General features: G+C 45.0%; 1 protein-coding gene and 1 long non-coding RNA gene across 4 annotated transcripts in view; one reads left to right on the top strand and one right to left on the bottom strand.

Moving 5' to 3' along the window:
- Window positions 1-22,690, bottom strand: part of BANP (BTG3 associated nuclear protein) — a 343,815-nt gene that overhangs the window by 108,345 nt on the left and 212,780 nt on the right. For all 3 annotated transcript variants that reach the window (XM_075838330.1, XM_075838329.1, XM_075838331.1), the window contains one exon: window positions 21,258-21,425. In XM_075838330.1, the coding sequence (XP_075694445.1) occupies window positions 21,258-21,425 (168 nt within the window). The remainder of the gene's footprint in view (window positions 1-21,257; window positions 21,426-22,690) is intronic.
- LOC142661088 (uncharacterized) lies at window positions 1,098-22,120 on the top strand. Its single transcript, XR_012850626.1, has 2 exons — window positions 1,098-1,181; window positions 21,634-22,120. It is a non-coding gene; the product is annotated as an uncharacterized LOC142661088 (long non-coding RNA).

Raw genomic sequence — 22,690 nt, 5'->3', positions numbered from 1 at the left:
CAGATGGGAGGACAGCGGTAAAATGACATCATACATAATGTCATATATCATGCCGGATCCTTATATAAATGTCACCGTAAATAAATGGTAAAGAGAAGCAATACCGAAAATTGGAAACCCGCTCAACGCTGCTCGGTTAACCTTTTCTGATTTTTTTTTCTCTAGATCAGCGTCACTTTGTCTCCGACTATGGGGAATGTATTGAGAACTGGTGACAATAACAATGGCCATCATGCAGATTCAACATATGGAATCAATGAAATACATAAAGGAGAGAAGGTTAAATGGACAATGTCCCTCTCCTAGAACAGGTTCACATCCCACCACATCCCGTTTGCTTACGGGAAGGTGCCCGGGCCGTTGAAAAATATATAACATGCCCTATTTCAGGCCGTAAATACGGCACGGGCAGGCCCGTAGAAGTCTATGCGACGTGTGTGCAACCGTAATTAAGGGAGCGTTGCTAGGCGATGTATGGGGATTTACATTTTTGTATAAAGAGAAGCAGAGAAAAGGGTGTCTTGTCTGAGCAATCATGTGACCCTTTTAATGGGTTTGGAAATGATTGTGACGTCATTTCCAGCCCCCCCTTTTTTTACAAGTCCGTAAATACGGGTGGAATATGGATGACAACGGACCCGTATTTACGGGAGGGAAAAAATACGGTCGTGTGCATGGGGCCTAAGACAATTTTCTCCAAGATTTGCCAATGCTGTATACCTCAGGAAGAGGAGGGCGTCCAGATCACACCACTCATAGGGAAGAGTGTGGGGACTGACCCGACCTGGGTCCCCCTATACATATAGCCATAGCAATTGCTGCTTATATGTTACATAGTGATATCCTCAATAATATCTTCTTAGACTATAATAATTGTGTAACCCAAAAAAGATAAAAATACCATCGCAGGTTGCTTGACTATTTTCTGGTTGTATGACATGCACATTTTCAAAAACTTGCATTATATATCCGCATCTAATTGTGATGTCATTCTGAACACCAGCCAATGCCAATGATCTATATAGTCACGTAAGGACTTGCACCCAGTGGAAATGAAGTTTTTGGGGGTGGTGACTGCTTTATCTTGGTCATGGAATTTCAGGGGGGGGGGGCATCGGTTGCGCACATGATGCAGGGAACTGTACACCGCGCATGAGCCCGATGTCATCAGGTGCCTCTCGGTAAGTTATTTTACTAACTATTCCTGACCTGTAGACCCCATTGTATGAGGTCGCCTTATTTTGGCCGGGTGCCGCTGCATCTTTGTGTGTGTTGGCTTTGCACCCAGAGGAGGCACATGTGGGTGATGGCGGTTTACTGGAAATCGATAAATTGATAATTAAAGAGTCATGAGCTTTATCCAGTACAAAAGAATCCCTTACGAAAACATCAACAGAGTTAAATAATCAAAGTCATTTGTTATCCAGGCTTGGAAGAACGATTTGGCACGATATCTGGTTTTACTGCGGCTTCACAGTTCATCTGTCGACCAAATCTGGAGCCTTTAACGACTGCGAAACTTATTGAACTGTAAATGCAAAGCTTTGATTTTTGCAGCGAAGTTCACTATGACCTCAGGAATCCTTCTAGGGACAGGAAACCCCGTTAGTCGAAGAGACCGATGATCAGAATCACCAGCGAAGCTTCGCCATTGTAACGACGGCTGAAAGCTAACAGATTGTGACAGGGCCAGGCACAGCCTTCAAGAGCAGCAAAATAAAACAGAACACATATGCTGTGAAGATTAGAAGCTGGCTGTAGAAAGCGCAGCACGGACTGCAACGCTCACAACCTCTTGCACAACCGAGTGCAACGTTTCCATCTCATCGTGCCAGAGGAAATACTGAGACGCAACTTTACTGTAATCCCAACAATCTGTTCCAATTGCTCGGTGTAAGGAGACTGCTCGAATGTATTTTCTCCCACCTATAGCGGAAAAACGAAATATGAGAATTCATGATGATCCAATAATAGGCCCGGAGTCTTGTCAAAGAAAGAAAGAAATACCTGCCCTTAGCAACTAGTACAATGAGGAGAGCCCCGCGGGTCTATATCAGGGGTTCTGCGCAATCCTGTTGCCAAACTTGTTTATACCGAACGGCTCTGGGATTATTGTATATATTGCGTCCTCTATTATATGACAGTGATGCAACATTTATATTGTCTGTGCAGGTGGGGAAGGTCCTTTTACACCGGCCAATATGGGCCGTAAAAACGAGCGCATCATCACAGCTTGTTGATCGGCGCTCGTTTGCTCCTTTCACAAGGCGCAATGATTATGCATGGAGACGAGCGCTCGCTACTACGATCGCTCGTCCTCATGCATTTGCATCACGTCGGCAGCGCGTCTCCCTGTGCTGCCAACAATGATAATATTTACTGCTGCATAATCGACACGATCAGCCGAACGTTCGTTTGCCCAATACTTGGCCCGTCAAAAAGGGCCCTTACAGACTTCTCCAGTCACACTCCACAAGGGGCGAACTGCCTGGGAAAAGCACCAAATTGCGGTAAAACAGGTAAAATGACAGATACTGGGACGGATGGAAACCTATTAAAGTTAATGGTGTGCGTGCGGCGCTTTCCGTCATGTGACAGATTAGTCACAGCACTGAATTCCATTTACTGCTACTATGACGGAACAGAAAACCTGAATTCTTAGCGCAGATGTGAACATTGCCTTATATACTTTAGACTATTCAGTTTCTCACTTTATTCCCAAGATCTAGGCTTGCTGCCAGTGAATGGAAACATTCATTCCACAGCTAAAAAGCCTGCCCTGACCTACTTCTACTAAAACAGGTGCATGTCTCAACACAATGTATCAGAATTCAGTTATAACAAACTGTGCACCTGTCTCATTTGGACTGCACTCTGACCATTTCCATTTACTGACAGCAAGTAGAAATCTACAAAATGGTAACAAATTGAAACACACAGTATATTAGAAAGCTGCAGAACTTTTTAATATGTTACATTTACAAAACTAGAAAACCCTCAGGACTTGTCCACAAGTAACAGAAATGCTGCAGAAAATTTCTGCAGCGTTTCCGTTAAAACGAGCAGACAATCCGCTGCGGAAAAACCTTCTACAGACATCTTCGGCGATTGTGGTTTTACACTTTGCCTGAATACATCAATAAGGAATCCATCCATATCCACCTTCAAACAAAAATTATTTTTATTTTTTTTTTAAATGGGACCACACAAAAAATATGCCTTGCCTACAAAAAAGCAGCAGTCTACATTTCATTATTTTTCCTCCCTCTGTAAATGGAATTTCAGAGCTAATGTGGCTTGACGGGTCAAACGCATAGAAAAACATTACAAACAAACGTTTGCCAATCAAAAGCTGAAAACATATTGTACCAATCTATTCTAACGACGAGCCCGTGTTTGTACATGCCAAGTCCAGCTCTAACCGCTGCTTTTTTATTCTGCTTTAAATGAAGCTGAAAGGTAATAAAAATCTCTGCTGAGTAGTCAGCCATGTTACCGTCAAATAAGCCTTGACCTATTAATGACTTGATAGAGGTTTATTCGACAGGCTGTCCATGTCTAGGAATAGCGTGCACCCTGAATAAACAGCTCCTATTTCTCAGCACATCACACGCGGACGCGCTCTTCATCTAACCTTCTGCTACAATTTTACAGCCAATGTTTAATAGTCGTATTACCGGTCCACTGTTCCGACCCCTCCGGCAATAAACGGGCACGAAAAGTCAACAAAAGTTCAAGCAGACAAATCTTATTGTGCAATCTTTAGTCAATCGGAGCGGCCGTGCAGACGACATTTTCAATTTTGCTTTCCAATCTCGGGCATTTGCTTTTTTTAATTTAATAATAAAACGTATGTTTCAAATTAGTGAAGTCTAAAAAGGTAATTCTTTAAATTAGTATTTGTAAAGCGTCACTGACGACGAGAGGAGCGTAAGCCGCCACTGACTGTCGTGGGAGGGAAAACTACCCCCTCCCCAAAAAAAAGTTTGGGAAGCAGGATCCTCCAAATTGTGAATATCTGTCGAGTTGTGTTGCGATCTCCACGGAGACAGAGGCCGCTGATCTGGTGAACGCTCACATCTGTGCGGGAACATAAGGCTCCAATTATCGTTTGCCGTTCCTGACTTGAACACATTCTTTTATAAATCTGAAGACTGGTACACAGTCCCGAAGGCCCGGAGGGGAAGTAAAACCATCAGACTATATTTACCCCACATTAGCTCCACGGTAGCGATCAGCTCTAGAAAGATTCATATCTCTGACACGTTCACGTAATGTTTTTAGAAGAGGGGAATCTGTAGATATCACCTGAACATTCCTGCTACTGCCAGAGCAAAACAATTGTTGTGATGCCTTTTGCAGGAAGATACAAGCCGTAAAGGTAAAGCATGGTGGATGGGAGCTCGTCTCTCTCGCTGCTGTAAGAGGCTTCAATCTGATCACAGCTTTTCACATTACAAAATGTGTTTTATCCATTTAGGAGGAACGACCCACCGGGTGTGGACGCGATGCTTTTTGGGTTACACAGTGGCCCTCTCACAGGCTGCGGCTGCAGTATTACATTTCTGCAGGTGAGAGACACAACCGTAGCAAATGGCAAAATCAAGGCATCGTCCATTTCGCAAGGAACCGACAACATCCATCAGCCTCCGGTGATCTACATCCTGGCTACTTCGGTGCGGTTTTGTAGCTTTTTCATCATTGTTTTTGTCATTTGTTTTTTTTTTAAATATAAGAATAATTGTTAATGGGTGAAATTCTACACATCGAATATTGCGCGGAGAGACAGAAACGGCAGTGACCGTAAACAAAAGCAAGATGTGTAGAGAGACAGCTGCGCTACTTTCTATGAAGGAGGTTAAAGGGCAGCCAAAGTTCTCATCAAATGTACACAGCAATTTTATTCACATGTTCTCCGTTGCCAGACAGCGATATTTAGGAGCTGGCGGGATCTTCTAAGACACTGCGGAAAATGCGGCACAAATATCTGTCACAGAGACCTAAACAATTTGGTTCTGTCTTGGATGTGGAATTTTGGGCAGATCCAGTTTACACGCCGCAATTCCACAATAACAAACAAAGCAAAAAATATATAAAAATTCCCACGCGTCTGATAACTTGCAAGTGAAGAAAACATTTTCACAAATCGTACCGAACATTAGCAATCCGTATAACATCCAGAATGTGCATGCTGGGACTTGTAGTTCTTCATAGGAGCAGCACGGCTGTGTTTATTTGTCCTGTGCTCGCTTCTTTTGAGTGACGCTCCGGAAGCTGCCGTCGGTATCTTCCTCGTTTACCAATAATGAATATTATCCATTCGATGCTTAATCCACTGAACAAGATTTGTTGGAGATTATCTGTCTGACACGAGATATTCTGATGGGAATACAGAGCTCCAGGATGCCTCAGAGTTCACAAGCTTCTAGATCTGCAGCTTTCTCATTAACAGTAATGATGTCCAAGAAATGGTAATAAATAAAGCAGCGCGCAGAAGAATGAAAAATCTACCCGGGATCTGCATGTGGCAAGTAAGGAAGGAGCCGGATGTCCCGGGATGATTGACACGAGGCCCACACGTGCTGAAATACGAGGGGCATAACCGGGAGGGCACGCTGCACATTTGTTTTAGCCCTTATTCACACCAGCGTATGTCACGTCCGTCATACGCGCGTGACAATCACGCACGTCGCACGGACCTATGCAAGTCAATGGGGCCATTCAGACAGTCCGTGTTTTTCACGCAGCGTGTGTCCGCTGCATGAAACTCACTGCATGTCCTGTACTTGAGCGTTTTTTGCGCATCACGCACCCTTTGAAGTCAATGGGTGCGTGAAAATCACGGACAGCACACGGACGCACATCCGTGTGCTGTGCGTGATTCGCGCAACAGTTGCTCAAGAAATGATGGGAAAAAGAAAACCACCTCCTTCATTTTATTTTGTACATTTTAAAACCGTGTGACATAAGGATGGCATAAGCGCGAAAATAACGCAGACGCGCACCAAACACTTAGGACACGCGGAACTGCAACGCGCCCAAAACGGACACGTTCGTGTGAATAAGGCTTATGAATAGAGGAAGATTAGAATTGGATTTACTGTAGGAGCAGAACGTCTTTAATGATGAGATCACAACATGGTTCAGGTCAATATCACATCTTTCTCAAACCTGACAAATGATTACACTGGACCAACAACATCCAAGTCAAACGTCTGTCAAAATAACTTTCCATTCTCGGCTATTTGAAGCCTCGCCCTCTACACGTACAGATGTAGCCATCTTTATCTGGACTCTTAACGCATTAAATACACAGTGGAAAGCAACTTTAACTTGACTTTTTCATGGACTTTTCAATGGCTTTTGTTGTGTGATATCATCAGAGTCCAGATAAACTTGGCTACATCTGTAATACTGATGTTCTATGACTTACAGCAAAATTGTCCTTTCATCTTTTTATAGTTACTGCCTTTATAGTTAGAAGGCTTCGCATAATAGAGGTGCAAAGATAAGGGGATTGGTAAACCCCCTCCCACCCTCCCCCATTGCCATTACAGCAGGCAGCTTGTATTCTGCTGTTAGATAGAGCGACTAACCTGCTGTATACTACTGTATAAAATATACCCCCTTACACTACCCCCCTCCCACACAGTATATTTCCCCATAGCTGTCACCATACAGTATAATGCCCCCCATAACTGTCCTCCACAAAGTAAAATGCCCCCATAACTGCCCTCCACACAGTATAATGCCCCCATATCTGCCCTCCACACAGTATAATGCCCCCATAACTGCCCTCCACACAGTATAATGCCCCCACACAGTATAATGCCCCCATAACTGCCCCCACACAGTATAATGCCCCCATAACTGCCCTCCACACATTATAATGCCCACATAACTGCCTCCACACAGTATAATGCCCCCATAACTGCCCTCCACACTGTATAATGCCCCCATAACTGCCCTCCACACCGTATAATGCCCCCATAACTGCCCTCCACACAGTATAATGCCCCCATAACTGCCCTCCACACAGTATAATGCCCCCACACAGTATAATGCCCCCATAACTGCCCCCACACAGTATAATGCCCACATAACTGCCTCCACACAGTATAATGCCCCCATAACTGCCCCCACACAGTATAATGTACCCATAACTGCCCTCCACACAGTATAATGTACCCATAACTGCCCTCCACACAGTATAATGCCCCCATAACTGTCCTCCACACAGTATAATGTACCCATAACTGCCCTCCACACAGTATAATGCCCCCATAACTGTCCTCCACACAGTATAATGCCCCCATAACTGTCCTCCACACAGTATAATGCCCCCATAACTGTCCTCCACACGGTATAATGCCCCCATAACTGTCCTCCACACGGTATAATGCCCCCATAACTGTCCTCCACACGGTATAATGCCCCCATAACTGTCCTCCACACGGTATAATGCCCCCATAACTGTCCTCCACGCGGTATAATGCCCCCATAACTGTCCTCCACGCGGTATAATGCCCCCATAACTGTCCTCCACACGGTATAATGCCCCCATAACTGTCCTCCACACGGTATAATGCCCCCATAACAGTCCTCCACACGGTATAATGCCCCCATAACTGTCCTCCACACAGTATAATGCCCCCATAACTGTCCTCCACACGGTATAATGCCCCCATAACTGTCCTCCACACAGTATAATGCCCCCATAACTGTCCTCCACACAGTATAATGCCCCCATAACTGTCCTCCACAGAGTATAAAGTCCCCATAACTGTCCTCCACACGGTATAATGCCCCCATAACTGTCCTCCACGTGGTATAATGCCCCCATAACTGTCCTCCACGTGGTATAATGCCCCCATAACTGCCCTCCACACAGTATAATGCCCCCATAACTGTCCTCCACACGGTATAATGCCCCCATAACTGTCCTCCACACGGTATAATGCCCCCATAACTGTCCTCCACACGGTATAATGCCCCCATAACTGTCCTCCACACAGTATAATGCCCCCATAACTGTCCTCCACACGGTATAATGCCCCCATAACTGCCCTCCACACAGTATAATGCCCCCATAACTGTCCTCCACACAGTATAATGCCCCCATAACTGTGCTCCACACAGTATAATGCCCCCATAACTGTCCTCCACACGGTATAATGCCCCCATAACTGTCCTCCACACGGTATAATGCCCCCATAACTGTCCTCCACGCGGTATAATGCCCCCATAACTGTCCTCCACGCGGTATAATGCCCCCATAACTGTCCTCCACACGGTATAATGCCCCCATAACTGTCCTCCACACGGTATAATGCCCCCATAACAGTCCTCCACACGGTATAATGCCCCCATAACTGTCCTCCACACGGTATAATGCCCCCATAACTGCCCTCCACACAGTATAATGCCCCCATAACTGTCCTCCACACAGTATAATGCCCCCATAACTGTCCTCCACACAGTATAATGCCCCCATAACTGTCCTCCACACGGTATAATGCCCCCATAACTGTCCTCCACACGGTATAATGCCCCCATAACTGTCCTCCACGCGGTATAATGCCCCCATAACTGTCCTCCACAGAGTATAAAGTCCCCATAACTGTCCTCCACAGAGTATAAAGTCCCCATAACTGTCCTCCATACGGTATAATGCCCCCATAACTGTCCTCCACACGGTATAATGCCCCCATAACTGTCCTCCACGCGGTATAATGCCCCCATAACTGTCCTCCACGCGGTATAATGCCCCCATAACTGTCCTCCACACGGTATAATGCCCCCATAACTGTCCTCCACACGGTATAATGCCCCCATAACTGTCCTCCACACGGTATAATGCCCCCATAACTGTCCTCCACAGAGTATAATGCCCCCATAACTGTCCTCCACACAGTATAATGCCCCCATAACTGTCCTCCACACAGTATAATGCCCCCATAACTGTCCTCCACACAGTATAATGCCCCCATAACTGTCCTCCACACGGTATAATGCCCCCATAACTGCCCTCCACACAGTAAAATGCCCCTATATCTGCCCTCCACACAGTATAATGCCCCCATAACTGCCCTCCACACAGTATAATGCCCCATAGCTGCCCCAATGCTGTATAATGCCCCATAACTGTCCTCCACACAGTATAATGCCCCATAACTGTCCTCCACACAGTATAATGCCCCCATAACTGTCCTCCACACAGTATAATGCCCCCATAACTGTCCTCCACACAGTATAATGCCCCCATAACTGTCCTTCACAGAGTATAAAGTCCCCATAGCTGCCCCCATGCTGTATAATGCCCCCATAACTGCCCCCACAAAGCCCCAATAGTGCCTGATAAAAATAATAATATACATATACTCACCTTACCCCATTCCAACAACGAGTTGAGGAGATCCCTCTCGTCTGTGCGGCAGGGCGCAAACAGGCACGGTGACATCACTGCCTGGCGTCCGGCGATACATAGTGAATGGTAGAGCAGGTCCCCTGCTCTACCATTGGATTCAACTGTATCTGCGTCCTAAAGATGCAGATACAGTTTAAACCGGGAGAAAATATAATTGGCAAGATGACGACGATTCATTGGGCTGACTTTCTGTTTTGTTTTTTCGTGGATTAATTGCTCGGCCCTATAAACAAGCCTCTGAATCGCAGCGTATGAGTAACATTCATAGCAATGAATTCTGCTCCATCTGAACAGTATCGTAAAAATTTTAGCTAAGAGTGCAAATAAAAATGCATTTTAGGATAACCATGTTGTAATAAGTTGATTTCAAGACATGTTTTGTTTTGCAGATGTGATACCCACAAAAGGAAACAGCTGTAATATCAATCCAAAAGTTCAGACCATTATTTCAGGTACTCGGCAAGGAAATTGCTAAGTACCTGGATGCTGCAGCAATATGAAAACAGACCGGAGATATTTACATTGATGGGTGAGAGGGGGAGGGGTACATCGTGACCCGATCTACCTGCAGTGGGCGCTCAGCAGGTATTGGGCAAATAAGAAGCCCTGGAGTGATATTCAGGACCAGTCCAGGCCAAATGATATCACAGAAATAGACATCGGGATCAGAAGTGACGGCTCCTAAACCTATGGTTCTTGTTTGTTTAAGAGATTTCTTTCTAAAGAACCAGAGCTCAGTATTTAATATCTGCGTCACTGCACCGGAGGGAGAGGTCTGCTGCATATGTACTGGGGTTGCCCGATGCATCGATACTATTTCAATGCCGTGCACCCTCAAATGGTTCAATACCATTAATTCATGTATCTCGATGCTAAGCTGTGCGGCCGCACCGCTTAGTATTGTAACATATGAATTTAGTCAGTAGCAAGATGTGATGCGGCCGGCCCTGAAGACAAAGAAGATGACGCCGCTCATTATTGCATCGCCGGCCACATGATGCTGACCGTGGGCACAACAAGTGTGCGATCAGGAGCGGGGCAATGGCTATATTACACAGCCGCAGCCCCGCTCTGATCGTTGCCGCTATTCCTTCGATCAAACTGACCGCAGATTTCAAGGGGAAAATGAGAAGGGGGATGTTCCTTGGATTGCATCACAGGGAATCCCTGTGATGTGATTGAGGGACATACCATATATGGGCAGACAGGCCAGGGTCCATTGAAGGACCCCAGGGCTGTCTGACCATATTTTCTGTTGTTAGGGCATACTGAGGTATGTCCTAACAATTGGCTGTGTACTATCAGTATATAGATATATGCCAGTAGATGAAAGTTTAAAAATAGAAAAAAAAAAAAAGTTAAATAAAAAAATAAACACATTTTTTTACAACATTAAAAAAAATAGGACTCAATACATAAAATATACACACAGTCAGTATTGACAAGCCCGTAATAACCTGCACATTTATAGCGTAATTTATGATGTGTCCGCCGTAAAAAAATAAAATAAATTTAAAACTGCTTTCTTTCACTTATTAATGTGAGGCACGAGGCATTATGAATTGTGAACCTCCATGTGCCTCACATTAATAGTAACTAACCCCATCATGTATCTCACAACATTGGGTTAAAGAGGCGCTGTCACCACATTATAAGTGCCCTGTCTCCTATATAAGGAGATCGGCGCTATAATGTAGGTGACAGTAATGCTTTTTATTTACAAAAACAATCTATTTTTAAACCACTTTATGAGCGATTTTTAGATTTATGCTAATGAGTTTCCTAATGCCCAAGTGGGCGTGTTTTACTTTAGACCAAGTGGGCGTTGTTCAGAGGAGTGTATGACGCTGACCAATCAGTGACCAGTCAGCATCATACACTTCTCTCCATTCATTTACACTACACTAGTGATATAGTTATATCACTATGTGCAGCCTCATACACACACTATAACATTACTGCTGTGTCCTGACAATGAATATACATTGCCTCCAGCCAGGACGTGATGTTTCTTCAGAATCCTGACACTTCTGAATCTTTTCTGTTAGATACCAGCAAGGCAAACGTAATCTCGTTTGAAATGACAGGTTACATCGTAATCTCGCGAGATTACGTTTGCCTTGCTGGAATCTCACAGAGACGCTACAGACATGTCAGGATTCTGAATAAACATCACGTCCTGGCTGGAGGTAATGTATATTCATTGTCAGGACACTGCAGTAACGTTAGTGTGTTTATGTTGCTGCACTAGCAATATAACTATATCACTAGTGTAGTGTAAATGAATGGAGAGAAGTGTATGACGCTGATTGGTCACTGATTGGTCAGCGTCACACACTCCTCTGTACAACGCCCACTTGGTCTAAAGTAAAAACTTGGGCATTAAAAAACTCATTAGCATAAAGCTAAAAATCGCTCAAAAAGTGGTTTAAAATAGATCGTTTTTCTAAATAAAAAGCACTGCTGTCACCTACATTATAACGCCGATCTCCTTATGTAGAAGACAGGGCACTTATAATGTGGTGACAGCCTCTTTAACCCAATGTTGTCCATTATGACTGTGTGGAACATGATGGGGTTAATTACTATAAATGTGAGGCACATGGAGGTTCAGAATTCATCACACCTTGTGCCTCAAATCAGAAAATGGAAGAACTTTTATTTTATTGCTAGCAAAGTATCGTTTTGGTATCAAGAATCACAATACTAGGGGGCGTGGCTTAGCGGCATATGTGAGCTGACGCAGGAACCGGAGCTCCCGCTGCCGATATCCTGATACACATCCTGTGGCTGAGCTTTCCTAACGGAGACATACCTGTGACGAGAGGGGAGAAGGAGGAGAACCTGGGGACACGATTCTGGATCATTTGGAGGCTGTAATGACCCGTTCCAGAAAATCTAAGGCGGCAGAGGACGGTGAGCTGGGAGTGCAAGATGGCGCCAACACGTGCATGTTTGCAGAGAGCAGGGATTTGAGAGGGGCGGCGGCATCCCGGCTGGAGCGCTTTGCCAGAAAGACACCAATGAAGGCCGATGCTGGTGGAGAGATGTCAGATGGAGGGAAGGAGCAGGCAGGCCGCTCAGGGTCTAGATATTAACCGTTGCGGGCACAGATGGAGTCAGAGGAGGAGGAGAATGGAGAAGATGCTGCAGGCAGCTCAGGAGGAGGGCTGGATCGAGGCTCACATAGCTTGAATAAGCCTGGCCCCACGCTGGCAGATGTCTTTTCGGCGGTAAGCCTGTGTAATGCCACGCTAGCTAAACTTACATGCCAGGTGGGCGGAATTAAGGAGGATATCTCCATCATACGCCACGATCTGCAGAAAGTGTCGGAGCGTACAACAGCGGTGGAAGGCCGGGTCAGCGAGTTGGAAGACAGAATGCTGCCCATGAGGAGAGATGTAAATACGGTAGCTGTGGATGTTACTTATCTTTTATCTAAAACTGATGATCTGGAGAATCGTCTATGTCGCAATAATGTGAGGATGGTGGGAATACCTGAAAAAGTGGAAGGGTACCACCCGGATTGCTATTTTGAAAAATGGCTATTGGAGGTGTTTGGCAAAGAGTCGCTGACCCCACTGTTTGCGGTGGAAAGAGCCCATAGAGTACCCACTCGCCCTGGCCCACCTGGACGGCGCCAAGACCTGTGTTGGTAAAGTTGCTTCACTATAAAGACAGAGATTTAATTCTTCGGCAGGCCCGGGAAAAGCAAGATATACGGGTGAACGGTGTGAAAGTGTAATTTTACCCGGATTTTTCTGCAGAGATTCAGAAACGGAGGATGCAATTTCTGGACATTAAAAGACGACTGAGGAATCTGCGTGTTCAATATTCAATGCTGTACCCGGCGAAGCTTCGTGTTGCGGCGCTGGGATCCGTACAATTCTTTGAGAACTCAAAAGATGCGCTAAGATGGCTGGATAATCACGAGGATCGCCTTCGTCAGGATCGAGAGGAAGCGTGGGATGATCATCAGATGGATGGCTGAAGTGGGGACTCTGCTAAAGAAGGAGGAGGATGCGCCACACTGGGGAATAAGGCACTGTTTTCTGCATTTATTTGTTGTTCTAATGAAGGGCTGCAGTCTATATTTTTCTAATGGTGGGAGGGGGGAGACAGAGATGTCAGTTTAATTGAAACATCAGTTATTTGAGTCACAGAAATGCTATCTGTCTATTGTGGTAAGGTGGCGGGAGGTTCGTGGTTCTTAGGTTTATATTGTGGGAAAAGATGTGTTTCTGCAATGTGAATGGGAAGCTGAATGGTCACATTGGTGGAGATTTCTTCGCCAGCCCGGGCCCTCTTTGGAGGGTAAGTTTATGGAAAGTTGGGTGGGTTAGGGAGGTGGGTGGAGGGGGGAAAATGTTTTGGAGGGAAAGGGAGTTTGAAATGCAGTACGCTCGGAATATCACTGGATTCAACGGTAATTGCCACTGTCAGATAAAAGAAATGGCTAGATGGGGGGTAGGGTAAATCTTTTGTCCTGGAATGTGAGAGGTATGGGAGAGGCAACAAAACGGCGAGCTATATTCGATTTCCTGAAAGGGCAGTCTTCTGGTGTGATGGGACTACAGGAAACGCATCTTACCGCTGATACTGTGCAACAGGCACATAGGGTTTGGATTAGGCACAGTTTCCACTCCTTTCATTCCACATACTCGAGGGGGGTTAGTCTCCTGGTTCATAGGGATGTACCTTTTTGCTGTTTGGCTTCCTTTAGGGATGGGGAGGGCAGATATGTAGGGGTACATTGTAAACTGTTTAATTGGGAATGTATAATTGTGGTACTGTATGTACCTCCCCCATACTCTGTGGTTCCAATAAGAGAAGTGTTGGAGCGGCTGGCTAGTTGGCCTATGGTCCCGACTATACTAATGGGGGATTTCAACAACATAATGGACAAAAGGTGCGATAAATTTCCAAAAGGGGGGGGGGGGGGTAGGAGACGCTGCTCTGACGCGGTTTGGGAAGTACATGATGGAGGTTGGGTATACGGATGTTTGGCGGACAAAGTGGCCCTCTACTACGCAATATTCTTGTGTGCCATCTACATATGGATCGTTATCCCGAATAGATTTGATGTTTAGTAACGGCTCAGGGATTGAGTGTGTGAAGGGGGTGGAATATCTGCCACGGTCACTGTCTGATCACTCCCCGATGATACTGAAGGTCCGAACTAGTCCGCAGATGGGGGGGCTAAGAATGCACTGGAGGCTGAATCCGTGGTCTGGATACACCTGGTGGGGGAGGAGATAATAAATACGAGCCTGCAGGAATACTTTGAGTTTAATAAAAGGTACGGTTCCTATGGATATCCTATGGGATGCTATGAAGGCAAATATAAGGGGGGTGCATATTCGGGAGATCACGACCATAAAGAATAAATCACGACAGGTGGGTGAACATCTGATGGGAAGGGTGACGTTAACCGAGGAGAACAATATCACCAATAATACAGCAGAAACGTTGGCCCAGTGGAAGGTCGCCCAAAAACTACTAAGGGAACATCAGCTGGAACAAGCAGCTAATAAAAGGTTGTTTTTGCAACAAAAATACTATGATGAGGGAGAAATGACGGGCAGATTGTTGGCAAATATGGCTAGGCCTCAGCGGGAAGGTGCGTTCATCCACCAATTGCAGGATAAAGAAGGGACACTGGTTGGAGAAACGGGATATACTGGGTGTGTTGAAATCCTTTTACACTGAGCTGTATCGCACTAGGGTAGATTATACGGAAGATCTTCTGACAGACTATCTGGCAGAAATGACGTGGGTTACTCTGGGGGAGGAGGAGAGGGAGTGGCTGGAGGAGTCAATTACTTTGGAGGAACTGCAGGAAGCAGTGAGTTCTATGGCAAATGAAAAGGCTCCAGGGATGGATGGTATACCTACCGAGCTGTACAAAACATATGGGGGGGAGCTTCTGCCAGAGTTATTGGAGGTGTTCCAAGATAGTTTTACCAGGGGGCGTCTGCCGCAGACTATGTATGAAGCAGCAATAGTAGTTATTCCCAAAGATGGGAAAGACCGGACACAGCCTGATACTTATAGACCAATATCCCTGATGCCCGCTGATGTTAAAATTTTAGCAAAGGTTCTGGCTAACAGGTTGACAAGAGTGGTGGCTAAAGTAGTGGGCCCGGATCAGTCGGGATTCATGCCATCAAGATCTACAGCGGTTAATCTACGAAGATTATTCTTGAATTTGCAGACAGATGCTGCAGACGCACAGTGTAGAGCAGTGCTGTCCTTAGACGCTGCTAAGGCGTTTGACAGTGTGGAGTGGGGGTACTTGTGGGCTGTTTTGGAGCGGTTTGGTTTTGGGAGAAATTTTATAACATGGGTAAAATTGTTGTATAAGGAACTGGTAGCTAGAATCAGAGCCAATGGAAGGATGTCGGACTCTTTTAGGCTAGGGAGGGGGACGCGTCAGGGATGTCCACTTTCCCCGCTACTATTCGCTCTAGCGATCGAACCTCTGGCAAACGTAGTAAGGCAGCATCCGGGTATAGAAGGGTTTCGCTGTGGGGATCTGGAGGAGCGCATAGCACTATATGCGGATGATATTTTACTGTTCCTGGGAGAGATAGACCGATCACTGCCGGTGATAATGACCGTATTGGAACGGTTTGGTAGATTTTCGGGGTTGCAAATTAATTGGAACAAGTCGCCATTGTTGCCACTTAAGTCATTAGATGCGCCACTGGTGGTGGGGGGAATTGATGTACCTTGTGTTAAGGAGTTTAAATATCTGGGGATTACGGTCTCGACGAGGGTGCAGGATTTTATCGCGCTGAATGTGAAACCATTATTGGACAAACTAATAGATAAGACTAGAATATGGCTTGGGCTACCACTTTCAGCGCTAGGAAGAGCAAACCTGATTAAAATGATTCTGATGCCTCAGGTTCTTTATGTTGTGCATAATGCCCCAGTGTGGTTGCCTAAGTACTGGTTCAGGAGAATACATAATTTGTTTAGGGACTTAGTGTGGAAAAGGGGGATCCCCAGGATCAAATTGGAAAAATTACAATTACCAACAGACCAGGGAGGTTTAGCTATTCCAAATGCGTGGGTATATTATCTAGCAGCCCAATTGCAACACTTTAAAGGTTGGAAGAATAGGGAAGAGTGGGACTCTAGTGGGAAACTGGTGTATTATTTGAGTCAGTGCACGGATATACTAGAGGCCATGGAGTCTCATAAAGTGCGGAGGGAGGCGACAGGGAAACCGACTTTGCTATTGATACATAGGGTCTGGTGGGAATGCAAGAAAATATTGGGCGTTACAGGGTGCTCCAACTATATGCCTATGAGACAATCCATACTTATGGGAATTTAGTATCTTGGACGGTTTTCAGGAATGGGAACAAGCAGGGGTCAGATATGTATACCAGCTATATGAGGGAAGAAGTCTCAAATTGTTCTCACAATTGCAGGAGGAGTTTGGACTCCCACACCGGATGTTCTATCAATACCTCCAATTACGTCACGCAGCACAGGCCCAAGGTAGGTCGGTGGACTTGAGCTGCTCCACTATGGGAGTGATGGAACAGGTATTGGGGGCAAAGGACACTAAAGGGATTATCTCTGGGATATATGGTACATTACTTTCTAAATTCCTTGGAGATCCGCTGGGGGAGATCAGACGCAAATGGGAAGAGGATGTGGGGACTATAACAGATGACGAGTGGGAGGAGATACTTGAATCGTCCAAAATGCTTTCCATTAATGTAGCGCACAGGAGGTCACAACTTTTTCTCCTACATAGGGTGTATAGGACGCCTAAGGTGTTATGGCAAATGCGGCTCAGACCAACGAAGGAGTGTCCCAGGTGTTCGTTTGATGGGTCAGACATAAAGCATATGTTCTGGGGCTGTCCGATGCTGAATGACTATTGAAAGGAGGTTAGAGGCATGGTAGCGAGAGTATATGGGAGAGATTTCCTGTTAGAACCTAAGATCTTTATATTGGGTTGTATGGGGGAAGAGGGAGGAGATGGGGCTGAATTATTGTCTATTAAAAAGGTTTTGTACCACGCGAGGAAAATGCTAGCAAAATATTGGCTGAACGCGGATCCCCCGGAGGTGTCTGAACTGGTAGGATATGTTAGCCACACGGTGTCGTTGGAACATCGGATATATCTGAAACGCGGGGCAATACACAAACATGATAAACAATGGGGAAAATGGATACACAACTATGGCACTGCAGGGAGGTAGGAGACATCTTGAGGTGATCTGATCAGGGGATTGCTTTTTGATATATCAGTATGATGTGGGAGGGAGACTGGTTGGTCGAGCCAGGGAAAGGAGGAGGTACTGCGGGGGGGGGGGGAGTTCGGTTGGAGGGAAGGGGGAGTTATTTTAAATGCAACTGAATATTCTGTACAAAACCGAAAATTTATTAGTTTTTTGATTATTTCAGATATACATGAGATTTATAATGTATGCTGTATTTTCAATAAAAACTGGTTTGATTTAAAAAAAAAAAAGGATCACAATACTACACAAAGTATCGGTATCGAAATCCAAATTCTGGTATCGTGACAACCCTAGTCTGACCAACTACCAGTGTAGATTAAAGAGGAGATTGTGCACACACAGCTCTTCAACCCGCCTTGTCCTCATTTCACTTTAGGACACAATATTATTTAAGGCTATGTTCACATTTGCATTGAGGCCTCCATTCATAATGGAATCCACAACGCTCTCTGCCAAACCATCACGCAAAAGATACCATTATGATTAATACCACCGGTGGACCGTTGAGGTCCATCGGGTTGCGTCGTGGCGTTCTTCATTTTGACGGGAATTAATTTAGCTGCGTACAAATATGACATAAGCTGAGAAGGATCTGGGAGTACTTGTAGATCACAGACTAAATAACAGCACAATGTCAATCAGCTGCTTCTAAGGCCAGCAGGAAACTGTTGTGTATTAAAAGAGGAATGGACTCGCGGGACAGAAATATAATATTACTACATTGCAAAGCATTAGTGCGGCCTCATCTAGAATATGCAGTTCAGTTCTGGGCTCCAGTTCATAGGAAGCAGGAAAAAAGAAGAGCAACAAAGCTAATAAGGGGCGCGGAGAATCTTAGTTATGAGGAAAGATTAAAAGAATTAAACCTATTTAGCCTTGAAAAGGAGACGACTAAGGGGGGACATGATTAACTTATATAAATATATTAATGGCACATAGAAGAAACATTGTAAAAACCCGTTCCATGCAAAATAATATCAGCGCCAATGTCAGTATGTATTCAGTCAGATTGCCACATCAGGAGGGAAATTTTCCTTTTTAGGGAACATTGGTTAATGCCTTTTGGGTAATATAATATATATATATATATTTAATTAAAAAAATAAATGTTAAACCTTTTCTCTGGATCAATAAGGGTAAAACAAAAGTTCTATAGTTCTTACCATCCCTTGGTTGAACTTGATGGACATGATGTTTTTCCAACTGTACTAACTATGTAACTATGAGACGAAGGGCACTGACATAGGTGTGAACAGCGCCTTCCCTTTTTCTTTAAAAATCACATTACCATGTTCTCTAGTTCAGATTACTGCACAGTAACTTGTTTTCCATCTGTTTTAGTTCCTCGATAATATAAATGTATATGAATTATCGGTCAGGTTAAAACAAACATTATAATTCTTTCAAGAAAAGAAAAAAACTTTTGCGGATGGCCTACGATGGCCACGCACCTTTAAAAGCTGTTGGTTGAAAGCTCGTTCAGCTATATCTCTCGACCTCCCCATTGATACGCATGCTCGGTTCAGCCAAGCGTATATGTGCTCTCGGGTGGGAAGGGAATAATCCGCTGCCAGACACCGCCGGCGGTGCCCCATCTCTTTGAAGAACACAGGATCGGGCATGTTGAATTTCCACATGCCCGATCCTCTCTTTCCCCGACATCTGCCAAGCGAACTTCGGCTGAACATCTAATACACATCAGATGGCCGGCAGGTTTGGCTGACGTTAGTGGAATATGTATGGCCACCTTAAGATGCCGCTACTAACAAGTAGAACTTCGTAATAATAACATTTAATGTATTTTCATTTCAGTCTCTTGGAATTAAGTCACATTTGGAGAATTGAATTTTTCCATTAAAATCAGGTTTTGGCCTCTCACGCTGAAGACACAGTGGTTATTCTGTGCAGCCAAACGACCGGTACAGGGAATAAGTTCTGCTCCCCTTGTATCTGGGAGAGGCTCCAAAATGCTGCTTTTAATATAAGAAAGAGGTAAAGATCTTCCACAACGCTGCTATAAAACACAGGCCGGGACCAGAGATGCCGCTAACACTGAGAACATGCAAGAAAACTAGCAGCCTGTAGTATCAGCCGAGCACTGAGGAGTCCGGAGTCACCTGTGCCTGTAAAGCTGATGTGCTGCCATGCCGTCACAGATCCACCCCCAACCCTGTCACAATGACATATACGGATTGTAGATTCTCAGCTCCGGTCAAGAGATTACTGCAATCAGCTGATCAGATCATATAATAAAAAATTTGTCTCAGTGGTTAGGACTTGGGTGGGATACCTCCAAAATGGCAAAGGACTTCGGGTCCTTTTTCACAGGCCAACATTAGCTAATAAAAAAAACCAAAAAAAACGGGCGCCGATCAACCAGCCAGCTCATTGATCGGCGCTTATTTGCTCTTTTCACAAAGGTGAAAAGTGTGTAAGTAGAACTTGCAAACAAAAAGGGTGATGGGCAGGAAAGAGACTGACATGGACCAAGTCACCACAGTTCAGCCATATGGAAGTTCTTGTCAACAGAATAGTTATAATGTATAGAAATTGTGATCAAGCTTGACGGTTTATGTTCTCATTGTATAGTGCGTTATAATCTGCAACCCAGTTTGCCTCGTTTATTTGCATAGCAATATCTGCCAGTGTGACCACATATACAGCCTGTCACAGGTGTATACCCTTACATCCTGGCTGCAAAAAATGGAGCAAAGCTGCCTTCACCAGGTATTCTCTTTATTGCATACACACAGACATTGCTAGTCCAGGAGACTGAACGGTTAATCCTCGTCTTTCTCCCTCCGTCATGCGCTCTACTCTCGAGAGCGTCACTTTAGTCAGTACACAAGAATATACAATACTAAACGGTGAAATATACAAGCATAATTTTCAAGGATAAAGCATTATGAGACCTTAAGAGGGGTGGTTCCCATTTGACAATCCTTCTTTGTTAGAAAAGTCTTCAGAAAATAACGGATCGCCGGGTGTCTTAGGGTACTATTACGCGGCCTGACATGGGCCGTGTAAACGAGCGACGACCAACCGGACATCTCGTTGATCGGCGCTCATTTGCTCCTATCACACAGAGCAATGACTAAATATGTATATTGACGAGCGCTCATTACATACATTTTCATCATGTCGGCAGCGCATCTCCGTTTGCACCGTTTGCAACGATTTTTAATTCTGCATAAAAGAGCAGATCAGCCGATGAACGAGCGTTTGCTTGTTTATCGGCTGATTGTTGCTTCGATTACACAGAGCAATGATCGGGAACGAGCTTTCATCTGAACGCTTTTTTGCCTGATCATTGCCCGTGTAATAGGGCCTTTACTGCTGGGACACTTAAGGATCAGTAGTAATCTTTAGGAGTACCACTGGGGAAATGACACATTACATGGTGCTTTTTGAAGTCAATAGAATCCCAGTATAATGCACAGACCTGCCTGGTCCTCGAGATCTAAAACGAGGGACTCATTTCTGGTAATTCCCGAATAGGGTATATGAAGACACACAATAACTCATCAAGTGCCTGCACATCACAGGGTATGGGGGTCACTCACCTGTCGTGCTGTACGAGGAATTAGAGGGAGTTCGTCTGGAGAAGCTCTTTACCGCCAGGCTTTGTCCTCTCTGTTTCCGGCGCCAGGCTGTGCGGCATTTGGAATCAATGCTCTGTTTGATCCTATACCAATCGGATTCTGTGATTCTGAATTTGTGGAAAAGGTGACCTGTGGTGAGAGAGAAAAATTCTGTAATGTCTGGTAATCCTCTGAACCGTTTTAACATTTACATGTAATACATTTATGGAGAAGTTAAAAATGCAGCGTACAATTCATGATGCAGTAAATGCAACATGGTAAACCAGACATGGTAAGAGCGCTCTGTCCATCTGACATAAGAAATTATTTCAACATGTCTGATTCTTTATTTCCACAGGAGACAAGTTGCTGGCAGCGGCTTATTCCTATCTCCCCCATTGAAATAAACACGAACCCCCAGCCAAACCGAGCCTGCGCATGTATGGTGGAGACGGAAGAAATAAGTCAGAACGAGAATTCGGACTACAGTTATTCAAAATTCATGGCCACCTTAAAGTTCCAAAATCATTGAAGTCGACCGCAGCCCCCCCCCCCCGCTCCCCCGTAGACAACGTAGCTAAGTTGCGGTTTACCACTAGAAACAGCCAACACAGATGACCATAAATAGCAGGTAAGCATCGCCTAAGGTAATGGATTTGTAAGACTGCGTAGAGGATACATTGAAAAGCAGAAATTGCCGCGCACTCCATGGTATAGGAATATATCCGGCCAAGCTCCAGTCCCCCAACACGCTTGTAGCAACACACAGTTCCAGCACCATAAGGGCGTGCAGTCGTGAAACCCTGAACTCGCAGAGATGAAATAAACTATGGCTTCTGACAGTTCACTCTTTGGCAGGCTGGAGGCATATTCTTAAATCATACCATTTTTTTTAAGCTTGAAAGATTTCGGCTGTTCTGATGAAGCTGACAATGTTGGTGCCATATTAAAGAGGAGAAAATGCCAATTACTGGAAAAAGTTAACAACGCCCACTACGAAGTAAAGAAAAAAAACAAAACGGAGTGCTTCTTTAGAACAGGTTGTGCTTGACTAGAAAAACATGGCTGCTTTTTGTTGTGCGCGAAATTGCAGCTCTGCGCCATTCTATTCAATGGAGAGGAGCTGAAATACTAGAGACAATACATGGACAGGTGTGACGCTGGTTCTTGGAAGAAAACAGCCAAGTGTATCTAATTCTGGACAACCCCTTTGAGGATGTACTTGGGCCCCCTAATGTCTCATGCACACGATCGTAGTACTTTTGCGGTCAGCAAAACCACGGGTCTGTTGCGGCCCGTCGAACCGCCAAAAAACCTTGCTGTGCATCAGTGTGTCATCCGGATTTGCACCAACCCCCCCCCCCCCCGCTCTGTGTAAATCACAGTCGTGTGCGCGGGGCCATAGAAAAGAATGG

Source organism: Rhinoderma darwinii, chromosome 9 (assembly GCF_050947455.1).
Source record: "Rhinoderma darwinii isolate aRhiDar2 chromosome 9, aRhiDar2.hap1, whole genome shotgun sequence".
NCBI lineage: Eukaryota > Metazoa > Chordata > Amphibia > Anura > Rhinodermatidae > Rhinoderma > Rhinoderma darwinii.
The sequence above is the reverse complement of the archived record's forward strand: the minus strand, read 5'-3'. Positions and strand labels throughout refer to the sequence as shown.